Consider the following 12,241-nt stretch of genomic DNA (forward strand, 5'->3'; position numbering starts at 1 on the left):
CGCCACCTGCTGGTGGTTTCAGTTTCATTTTTAGGTATAATTTCAGTTATTTAAATCATTTAATATTTCTGTATTCAAAATTTTATTTAAAACATTAATTTCCACATGAATTTATGAATTTAATTGCACTCATGCCACCTCTGAGCCTGATTGAATGTCTGAAAATGTACCTACAAGCCACTTTTGTGTTCTTTTTGTGCCACCTCTGTAGTACAAATTAATTTTTCATTAATACTAATTTCATGATTGGTAACTTATTTGTCTTATTCTACTTCTTATTATTTTGGTTTTAATAGAAATTTTAAAAAGCTTATAAACATAAATTTAGAATTTGACAGATGAATAAGGATGCCATTGCAAAGGTAAAAAGAAAATAACCCTGTAAGTCACTTTAAGGAGTCACATGTCACCTCGTATTAGGAAGGATAATTTTTGATCAGAATTTTTGATTATTGATCAGAAGGTGCTCCTAAATTTTTTTAAAGGTATGGCTGTGGAATGGAGTTTGGCCGAGGAAAAATTCAGTCAAAAGTTGTTGTTTTTTTGCTTTAACCCGACTACTCTACTACAACAATTATTACAACTTTTGTTTAAAAGAATAATCACACAATACGCTATTTCTTCCATATTTTAATGTTAATAGTAAACCCTTTGTTTGCCAAAAATAAAGAGTTTAACTTTTAAATAAAGAGTTTACTGTGGTAGTACTACACTCAACCAACACCAGGGAAGGCAGTTTTTGTCAGAGCCCTTGTTATTCTTAATTTTGACATTAATTTTCATTTTTACACCAGACATATATATCGGTTCAAAATATCGGTTATCGGTCTACTTGATCTGTAATAATCGGTATCGGCAGCGGCCCTGAAAAACACATATCGGTCGACCCCTACAGTGAACACCATGAAAATCCATGGTAATTAATTATTCAGTACCATGGTTTATATCAAAGTACCATGATATTGGTATTACAAACTCATACAATCACTATACCATCGTACCATCACAATACTACTTTAAAAGGGAGTCCAGGGTGGTTGGTTGTAACTCAAAACAGCATTTCCTAGCACCTGTCGCTTACTGATTGTTTGGAATGATAAATATGAGCGTAGTTCGTCTGTTAATATCACATGCACTTTTTTGTTCGTTGTTTTTTTTAGTTTGTTACTCAGACGCAGGCAGTGCGCTGCATGAGACAAAAAAGTAATATAGCCAAAACAACCGCATAGCCGCTCTTTAGTGTAGATGCATGTTGATTTTATCAGATGATGCCGTGATTATAAATGAGAGTGACTCTTGGTTAACATGTATTAAAAGGGGTCGTGTTTAGTCACTATATAATGTGTTATTTTTTGACAATATTCACTCATCATGAGAGTAAAATAGGGCATTCTAAGTCAATATACTGCAGTATTTCCTCTCTCAATCAGTAGAAAATATGGTTAACACACGGTCATGCATGGAAAAAAAAAACACCGTCATGTACCGTGAAACCGGTATAATTTTGAAAAATACCGTGATATAAATTTGTGGTCATACCGCCCAGCACTACTCTGAAACCATTAAAATGAACTGAATTCAGTAGTATTCACTGATCACACTACAATGAAAATTCCGTCATCCTTTACTGTGACTCATATAATTCTAAACCTGTTTGATTGTATTTCTCCTGCGAAACACAAAACACATGATACTCGGCTGGGATCGTGTAAAGCCTTTTGAAGCTGCATTGAAACTGCAATTTGGACCTTCAACCTGTGAGGAATTTATATTCTATTCGTTTATTTTGTATTTATCCAACACACCTATGACTGATTCAGGTGTGCGAGGCACTGTATATCTTTTGGGTTCCACAGAAGAAAGAAAGTGAAATTGGTTATGAATGAGCTCAGAGTGAAAAAAAATGACAATTTTCAATGTTGGGTGATCAATCCTTTTAAGCCCTAGTGTTAAATTCTTAAGAACTGTAACTCACCTCCTGATTGGTCAGCTTCTACCTCATTAGCAGTACCATTCCTAAAGCCTGTTCCATTCAACCGTGCTGCCTCGCAAACCGTAGCCACGTTTTCTGCGGTAAGTGGGGACTCCTGAGAGGCAATTAGACCAAGACTCTCCTGCAGTCCATCTCCTTGACCCTCTGATGCCCTACAAGTCCCTGAAATTTGAATGAGGTCCTCTTTACTTTCAGACACATTCGAGGACAACCCTGTGCTATGGAGATCCTCGCTGCTGATGCCATCCTCTGACTGGCACGTGCTACATCCTGAGTCTTCCACCAGAGCTTCCTCTGCCTGCAGCTTGGCCAGAACCGGAGTGGACTCCAACTGTTCCCCAGACGACACAGTCAATGAGCCTCTTTCCTTCTCATTCTCCGGCATTTTCCAGAGCGAAGGCACCAGACAACCGTTGACGATGTCTTCGGCTATCTGCACCACCCGTGACTCTGTGCTTTTCATGCTCTCTGGAGGTACATACGACTCCACTTCCTTACCATTTACAGAGGGCGTGCTGCTGTCGGCCGCTTTAGAGCCCTTGCTGTACCGGGACTCACAGTTGCTGACCGCCATGACCTCCTGGGTGGCTGCCGAGATGACCTCAGTGATCAGCCCTGCCACGAGACGCTGGAGCTCCTGCATGTCTGGACTGGTCTCGGCCGGCAAGCCCAGGTCTCCGTTTTCATGGTGCTGAGCCTCGATGGAGCTTTCTGAAAGGGGTGTGCTGGTGGAGTTGGGGAACGAGGTCAAAGTCAGCGGTGTTTTCGGGCTGCAGGTCTCCAGCAACACAGCCACGCCCTCCGCTGATGATGTAGCGGAGGCCAGCTCATCTTTTGAAATGTCAGCCGGCAAATTCTGATTGCAAGTTGGTGCCGAGGTTTCAGCGGCCACCTCTCCCTCAGGTTCAGGTCGCACTGCTTTGGCTAGCTCTGCAGGACGCTGCTTAGTTAGTGGTTGGTTTTCGACCTGCTTCTTGACTGAACCAGTGCTCGCTAGATCTGGCGGTAACTGGCTTGAGGGTTTGCTGCCAATGGCAGCCTCTATTCCTTTGTGATGAGTGCTCTCGTCCACTGTTTTTGTTGGGGTTGAAGATGACACAGGAGTTGTTGTCTCTGGTTGGCTTTGTAGAGGGACTGATTTTGTACCACTCTGAGGAGTGCTTAGCTGTCCACTGGCCAACACAACTGGAGGGGTGCCGAGAGCCTCTCCCGCAGTGGCTTTTCGCACCGGTGTGTGAATCTCCACTACAACTTCCTGCTCAACAGGTCTGTGCTCTTTGGCCTTGACTCCGTCTCGGCTGGTTCTGCGGTGTGTGCTGCTGGCCGCAGGGCAGCTCTTGTCGACCATCCCATTGCTGCCCTCACCAGAGGAGGTTCGCAAGCCCATAACTGACCCCTCCTCACTGTCGTGGCTGGTGATTCGCTCTTTCTTGCGGGAGATGTACCACCACCAGCCTATGAGCGCCAGCACTCCAGGAAGCGTATACGGAACAAAGGACCGGAACCTCAGTGGCATCTCCTCTGGACCCTAGCAGCTACACCTGCAGATCAACACAAGGAACAATGATAAGACAAATCATGTCAAAGCAAGATAAAACAAAGGAAATTATGGAGAAATGTTGCACTATAAAGGACAAACAATAAACCTGACATAGACATTAAGCTCAACCATTCAGTCTTGTTACCATAATTATATATCAGCATTTAGTACCCAACCACTACTGAATTAAAGATGAATTTGGCCTATTTGTAATACTATTACCCACTCGTGCATTTTTTTTTTTTGTTTATTTAATGAAAACTGCCCAAAATTGCAAACCTTCCTACATATTTTGCAATAATCAAATTGCTGTACATTATCCCACTTACGACACGGCTACCTTTTTTAAACGAATAAATGGACATGAAATATTGAGGAGAGTTGATTTTTTTTTATTATTTTTTTTTTTTTGTAAGAAGAGACCAGAGTGATATAAGAGACATGAATCTTGTACAGCATTTTTTGCTGGAAATTAATTGAAAACATATTTGACCACAGACAGGACAATCAGAAAGTATTCCAGAGAGCAGTGTAATAAAAGGTTTTATTTCTGGTTTAAGATGTGTTGCCTTTGGGAAGAAGTGAAAGAATGGGTGACTCATCATCTTGGGAAATTACACACTGGTCAACATTCATTCCTTTGTCTTGCTCACAAGTCTGTGTTACATCTAGAAAACAACTAGCTCATGGTTACATAAGATGCATGGGCACTAAAACATCTTCCATGGAATTATTATATACTGATGACTACATAGTATGTAATAAAAAAATAAACTGCATCCTTCAAAGACAAAGACTAAATAAAAGAAGCAGTTAATCAAAACTTGTGAATCTTTAACAAAAAAAATAAAGAAATTACATATAACATATTGCTTTGTTTGCTGCACTTTTGGTCTGGCTCCTTTACAGTGAGAGAGGGAGTTCTGGGCAGCCATGCAGAAACTTCAGGGACAATATCACATGGCTGACATTTAACCTCAGAGGGTACTGAGAGCTACGTGCAATGTCTACCTCACTGCTATTGGTCAGAAGGGGCATCCTTTCTGAGTTAAAAAAGGACATTCATGCATGCATTTCCATCATGGGGACAGCATATCCCAGTCTCCAGAGGAGGAGGAACACATCATATACAAACCCCACCCATTCACTCCTGTACATAGTAACCAAAGATAAAGGGGTTTCCATTTCTCTTCAGCTTCCAGAGAGCGTTTCAGAAGACATGCTAACCACCTCTCACTGTCAATAAATAGTGACTACTTGAGCACGTAGCATACGGAATGACAAATATACTGCGAGAAAGAAACCAAAGTTGGATCTTAATGTGGAAAAATTTTTTGAAATACGCGAATAATTCAGGAAAAAAATATAGTTAAGTACAAAGCTATAATGATGATATTGGGGTGACCAATTTTTTTTTTTTTTTTTTTAAAGGATTTTAAGAGCTTTAAAGAAAAGAACAGCAAAAGAACTAGAATTTACTGTAATCAATCTGTACTATTTGCATATTTCAAAAATGCACTCATTCACTCTTAATTGTATACCCCATGTTGTAAATGGCTCTGTTAAAATTTCTTGTCTCATCACATTCAGTTATGAATTACATCACACAAATTAAAGCCTATATTTTCAATTTAATATAGCAAAAAAGTTGAATAGTTTGCATCAATGGATATTACTGTCAGTCGTTGAATATTTCTATTGTAAAACAGTTGTCGAATATTAAATGATAAGCTACTTACATCTTCACAGTCTTTCATCTTTAAAACAAAAGCATCATGTTAGGCTTCTGTGAACAGTAAATCCCACCTTGTCTGATTTTATTGGCCATCTCAATCATTTTGACATTGGGCGCTGATAGACCGCTGAGAATATATCTAAGTTTTTATAACTAAACTGTAGCTTTTAAAAGTTTTGTCATCCTAGACAGCAGCAGAGCAGCAGGAAGAATATCAAAAATTTGGCACTTTCTAATTATGGGAGGGGGGGTTCCCCTCAGTGTCAGTAAGTACCATGCTAATAGCATCTGTAGCATCAATTACTGTAAAAGTATCATTAGCAGGATGAATGTCAAACACGACGCCGACCGTATGAAAATTGTAATATTCCCTACAATATATCTTTTGAAGTCTTTGTACAGCATAGCAGGAAAATTAGTCAATTCCTCCGATCGTAGTGTTGACAGCATTCCTCAAGTTCAAAATGAACAAACAAATTTTATGGAAAAACAGTTTTATTTAGTCCCTACCAAGCAACAGCATCATTCTTAAGTTTAGGAGGCGAGTTGAGGGTCTTAGACTGCATTTAGAAACGACCTATATTTTGATGACAGGGTTATAAAATCAGCAAACCTCTTTAAAAATGTATATTAGAAAATATATCTCATACAAAAATTGACAAAAAAAAAAACGTTTTACATAAACGATTGTTTGAAGTGCCACAAACGATTTCACAATTCACCATACACAATTTCTATATTTCAGACATTAGTAGCTTTTAATTTTCTCAACTCAAAGAAATTGTAGTAGTACTAGCTATGGAGGGTTTGTTCACACAATGCAATAGCCATAATATTAATACTACACTGTCTGTTAACTCTCTCAGTCTCGAGAGCACGTTTCAAGCAGCCATGTTCACAGAATGTAGTCACATACTGTAGTTTCTGCACAGTAAGTCCTCCTGAACCAGTTTCAGTCCTGTGTTCACCTTCAGGCCGAGGTTAAATAAATGCTCGCCGAGTTAACGCTCGCTGTCATATCATGGCCTGAGCGCGTGCGCGAGTGGCCCATTGAAACAGAACCGAGCGCGTGCTGCACGGTGGCCGTTCGACCTTGGGGAGGTGTAGAGATAACGGAGAGGGTACCGTAGCAGTCATTCGCGCAACACGTAACATACGAACCCATTGATCTCAAGTAAGCGGCTTACTGGTGCTGCTGCATTCAGAATACAGAAGCGAACCCGTGAACACTCCAGCGCGTCAGGAGATGGTTACGCTCACCGGCTGCTGCTGGAGATACACCGGAGAGTCCCGCGTTTTAGCATACTGGCACTGCGGCCGAAGTCAATGATATAACACGACATATTCGAGCACGAGACAAAATAGACACCTTGCAGCCAGCCAGATGTCTGCGAGGTTGCGTTGCATGCTGCGCGTGTTAGCAGTTAGGCTAACTGTTCAGCGGCTTACTGGTGCTGCTGCATTCAGAATACAGAAGCGAACCCGTGAACACTCCAGCGCGTCAGGAGATGGTTACGCTCACCGGCTGCTGCTGGAGATACACCGGAGAGTCCCGCGTTTTAGCATACTGGCACTGCGGCCGAAGTCAATGATATAACACGACATATTCGAGCACGAGACAAAATAGACACCTTGCAGCCAGCCAGATGTCTGCGAGGTTGCGTTGCATGCTGCGCGTGTTAGCAGTTAGGCTAACTGTTCATTGCTGCTATAAGAACTAATAGGCGAAATGAGAGAAATATAAGCAGAAGCTTCCACAGTTTATGCCAGCAATGAAGCAACACACAAAACCGAGGTGATTAAATAAAGAAAAAACGTAAATAACCAGTTGGAGAGGTGATATTGACCTACAGTGCGCGTGGTAACGTTAGGCCGCTGACTGAATTGCAACCCCATGCAGGTATTCAGTCTGAAGTACTGACCGCTTCAAGTGTCTTGACTTTAAAACGAGTTCACCGGGGTAACCCTCCACCAAGTCCTCCTCCTCCACAGCGACCCTGAATTATTCATGAGTTCACAGAAACCGCGAGTCCATGTGGCTCGGTTCATAATTCAGCTGAATGAAGGTGTGAGTTGACTTCAACGCGCAAAGAACAAAGAGCATATGTTCCCTCTGTCATACTCCAAAATGACCGCACAAACGATCAAATTATAATAGCTCCAAGTAGCATTATGAATTGGGCCTGAAAATATGGAAACGACAGTTCCCTAGTGGAAAATCCAGATTATAATGGTTTATAGCTGGTCCAAGTTGGTAATTCGTTGGTAGGACCAGCAACAAATCACCTAGCAGCTGGTCACACCATCTTAAAATGCTCAAGATAGTTCGTGGAATATATAACCTGGCCAACCTGCTACTGATCAGCTTAAAAACTAGCTAACGTTACTACGTACCAAAACATGGTCATAGCAGTTGAAGGTAGTCAAGATGATTTTTGCAACATGCCATCTGGTCTATTAGCTAATAATGATCGATATCCCTGCAGTTGCTTAATTTGACGACAATAATTAATGTGCAAGACCTATTAACGTTACCTATCCATTAGAGTTGAACTCAGATTTGGCGACACCGTTAGCCGATATAGCTAAAGCGTTTCGGGCGCTCTGGATAGCGGATAGCGTTGGCGCAATGTCAACCATACGCTGTCGCACCAATGAAGGTGGAAATCATTTTTGAAGATGAGATGGTTGCATGTGAGATGGTTAAAATCAGCTTGGATGTTAAGCAAAGGCCGACAGCAGGACTAATGAGAGAGGCGGCTAAAATGGGCTCCCTCTCCGCGCTATTTATGCTTCACCTATCAGCATATATGAGGTAAAAACCCGAACACACGGCTTATACTCACTGTGTTTATGCGTCCCTCGCACCGCCACCGTATAATATTAATGTTACGTGTTCAAGGCCCAGCACAATCCCAACGTGTCCCCCCTCTTCGTGTATGTGAGCGCTTGTGTGTGTGTGTGTATATATATATGTCTCTTGTCTCTCCTCCCCACGTGTTGACCGTCCTAACGCACACTCTAAAAACAGAGACGCATCAGCTGATCAAATCTCGCGATAAGTCCGCTCTCAGTGTTAATGTATGCAATCATCGCGAGGTCACAGTGGTTTCGGACTCCACGAGGCTGCTCATACATTTATAATGTAAAAGGGAATAATAAGTAATTGTGACAGAAAGACTCAACATAAATTAGAGAAACTGTAGCTCAAAATATGGTTTCAGTTAAAGTAAAAGAGAGCAGCACTTATTTGATGTTATTGACATTGCAGTTGGCTGCTAAACTTTGAACTTTGCCCCTGGAAATGATAAAGCCTGGAAAAAAAAAACACTGGAGGTTTGCCACATTTTAAAAGATCACAGTAATGATCTATTTGTTATATGAGATGCAATCATTTATCTAAAACGATTTTAAACATTTAAACCTTTTTATTTTTGTATAATTATACATGCAGCTTTTATGACCTCGTATTGAGACTATATGGAACATTTAAGTAAACTTATATAAAAAAAAAATTCAAAACTGTGCCTGAAATGCTGAACTATCACAGTACACAGTATTTATTTTAAAATATATTAATATAAAAGCATATAAATATGTTCAAACGTGTCAGTCTCCTTAATGCATTTTTAAGTTATCTATATGGATTATTTAGCTTGTGAAATGACACTTTTACAATTCATAGTTAACAGATTGCAAATTCAAAGATTTGGGCCCTCCCAAAGGGTGATTTTAACCTCAAAAGTGTCTTTTTGGTATTTGATATATTTATTTGGTTAACAAAGTTGGTTTTAACAGAGATGTTGCAGTTGCATTGTACTTTTGTTCTTCCATATATTCAGGATGAACAGAAATATTGCAAAACCAAACTCTAACCATTGTTGGCTTATTTACCATGATGAATCAGAGCTTGTGGAAATGTAATCACTTTAAATGGAGTTGTTAGAGTTGATGAGATTTTAAGTATCTCCAAGCATCTAGATTTCATTACATTGCCCTTGAAGTGAGGATATAGTCAAGTTATGGACAACTATAAAACGATTTTTTACACAGGTTGTTTGGGGGTCTCTGAGGTGATAAACATCTGATACAGGTATCTTTTTGGTATTTTAACACATTTCTTTTTTATTTAATAAAACCCAGACAAAACGGTATAGTAAAAATTGATTCCACATGTTAGACAGCATGGTAACAGGGTTGAGGGAAACTTTTATTACGAACACTGGTATAATTAAATTGCCATGTTATACATGTACAGCAACTAACCGCTTTACAAAAAGCAAGTAATACAATATCATATATTTACACTTGTATTTATATACCTTCCAATTTTACACAAACATATTTACAGGTGACAGATACATTGTTTACAGATGACCAATGCAATTAAAAATGTGGCAAATGCATCAGACAAACACACATCTTGAATTATATAAAATAAACCACTTTTTTAGTCTGTTTATGATGAGTACATAAGACAGTTTAATTACATACGCAATTTAAAAGGCTTAGGGGCATGTCATGTTTCCTATTCGCCATCATGGCAGTCAAGACTGTGCCTTCATTATTGTCTTAAAGTTTTAACATATTGGATTAGGTCAGTTCTAGATTGGTAGTAGCAATGCAACAACATAAGATTCAAGAAAAAGGAGTTATATTCTGGTTAGAGTAATGGATGCAAAAAAAAACAAAAAAACAAGACAAATCTTACACTTCAAACACTTGATTGGGTCATTTATGTTCCTTTATATTTTCAATTTATATTAAAAACTGTAAATTTGACATGGACTGATGTGAAATTCGCCATTACGACATATAGAGCAGAAATAAACATTTCAGGTTTCATTTTTGATCATATGAAATCTGGTCATCTGAAATCTGCTGTTGGGATGATATTTCACAGTAAATACTTAAAAAATGACCACAATTCAGAATGAAAGTACATTTTTGGATCTGCTGGATAGTATGTTGTAAAACCAACGGAAATGTAAAATAAATCTACATATGAAATGGAAGAATGACATCGATTTGGTCCCAATTTTAAGTGTGAAACATCTGGTACTCATGTGTATTTCAATGCAATCTTTTCAGAAACATAAAATTAAAATTATGCATAAATATCCCATCCTCAAACATTTGGCAGGTACCCTTCTTTAGTAATACAAGTTTCCCTTTAATAAGCATTTCAAAGAGAGCAAACACCATGTACTTTGAGTCTGTTACTAGGTACACTACCGTTTCCTCCTTGTAGATTTGCCGATCTAAGTAATAACAAAAAAAACAAAAAAAAGTAATGCAGAGAACATATTGCACACAAAAATCGCCCACTTCAGTTTTTAATACACTGAAGCCCTGATAATGGCATGTTAATTCAAACTTAAATGGCACAATTGTGGTTAATTTTGCAACTCACTGGTTAGGCGGCGAGTGAGAAAATTAAACGAAACGCCAAAAACATGGTTACAAAGTTAGTGAGAACTGTATGGAAGGAATAATTTTTTAAGGCATACAACATAGACAAGACAGACATAAAAATATACAAAATGGAGTTCACAACAGTTTCCCCTCACAATATTGCAAACTTGTCTTTGGTGCAGTGTTACTATGTCAGCTTGTGGTGGGATTGGGATTCCTGTTCCGTATTTGAGAGCTGTTAGTGAGACGGGAACAGGGAAAGGTAAAAGTGTGTACAGATATTTCCTGAACACACACTTTAATCATGTGCAACTTGTATAGACACATAGTGTTCAACGAAACAAATAAAAAAAACATATTGCACCACAGTGAGACAATGCTAAAACATGAATATTAATGCCAATTTGACATGTTTGATTTGTGCATTTTGGGACAAAAAAAAAAAAACTACATACGGATACATACTCATCCACTGCTCTTCCAGAATCATTTTTTCGACGACTGATGATAACGATCCCAAAGCAAACCTTCATGTGATCTCCGGAAGGATTATCTACATTTTAAGAATAAATATTTAGATGCTGCAATATATTCTCGTATTTGATGGTCACATGGTACTGTTTACACTGTAGCGACGAATGGACAATATGGTAAATGTTAAAGCCGCAACACGTTTTCATAATTAGTACCTGTTTTCCCTTCCTATTTTACAAACTATACACAGCTGAAAACCCTGACAAAGGCACACAATGGATAAAATAAGAACCCAAAACATGTGATCGTTATTATCGTCAATAGTATAGTACACAGATAATCTTGGATCGCGATCAAGATTTCAAGCCTGTGGATATCAGGACAGGACAGGCCGCGCGTCCATCCCGAAGCAGGTCCGGGACTAAATGGAAAAAGGACGGATACCAGGGCAGGATAAAGATCCTGCGAGTCTCCACAGGGTTGGTCATCTGTTTGCTGTAGTGGCTGATCAGATCAGTTTCTCATTCATGTGTTTCTTTCAGAAATCGATGAGGACATAATCTCAAGTTTGTGCAAAATCGAAGAGTGGACGCCTCAACATGGTCAGATTTAGCATTTCAATGTGGTCAGTCCCAAGACATTTTCGATGTTGAGTGCAACACGGAGAGTTCAGTGCATTCTCCTGAAGTAGTTCATTTAGGCAAGTGTGTGGCAAGCTTCAACTGGTATTAAAAAACAAACCCTTAAGCGGTTCTTCAATGCAGGAACCTTGTTAACTGGATGACAGAAAGCAAAAAGGATTCGTGGAGAAGAACGATGGCCATGGAGTAGGTAGAAATGCTTCAAATCTTCTCAGACGATCTTTTTGATGCTTGGCCGTTTGAAGCTGCCTGCACTGCGCTGCTTCTGCACCTGGCTGGCTGACCCGTGTCGCGCTCGCCCACTGGTGGAGAGACTCGAGGTGGGAGAAATCTCAACGTTCTCCTTGTCAATTCCTGCAGGAGAGAGATGTGATGTAACACCACTGGTCTATTACTTACTTAAAACCTTAAATTCAATAAATTACCTTCCCAATCATGTTTTA

General features: G+C 39.5%; 2 protein-coding genes across 3 annotated transcripts in view; both read right to left on the reverse strand.

Annotated features, from left to right (window-relative positions):
- The window catches only part of akap1b (A kinase (PRKA) anchor protein 1b), a 17,185-nt gene extending 8,859 nt beyond the window's left edge, over positions 1 to 8,326 (reverse strand). The window contains exons 1-2 of the mRNA XM_016479453.1: positions 8,115 to 8,326; positions 1,954 to 3,534 (exon numbers count right to left, since the gene is read on the reverse strand). Coding sequence (XP_016334939.1) covers positions 1,954 to 3,509 — 1,556 coding nt within the window. The 5' untranslated portion in view covers positions 3,510 to 3,534; positions 8,115 to 8,326. The remainder of the gene's footprint in view (positions 1 to 1,953; positions 3,535 to 8,114) is intronic.
- A 1,941-nt stretch (positions 8,327 to 10,267) lies between these two features.
- nf1a (neurofibromin 1a) overlaps positions 10,268 to 12,241 on the reverse strand; it is an 85,891-nt gene continuing 83,917 nt past the window's right edge. For both annotated transcript variants that reach the window (XM_016478856.1, XM_016478848.1), the window contains one exon: positions 10,268 to 12,152. In XM_016478856.1, coding sequence (XP_016334342.1) covers positions 12,010 to 12,152 — 143 coding nt within the window. In that variant the 3' untranslated portion in view covers positions 10,268 to 12,009. The remainder of the gene's footprint in view (positions 12,153 to 12,241) is intronic.

Source organism: Sinocyclocheilus anshuiensis, unplaced genomic scaffold (genome assembly GCF_001515605.1).
Source record: "Sinocyclocheilus anshuiensis isolate Anshui unplaced genomic scaffold, SAMN03320099.WGS_v1.1 scaffold1170, whole genome shotgun sequence".
Taxonomy (NCBI): Eukaryota; Metazoa; Chordata; class Actinopteri; order Cypriniformes; family Cyprinidae; genus Sinocyclocheilus; species Sinocyclocheilus anshuiensis.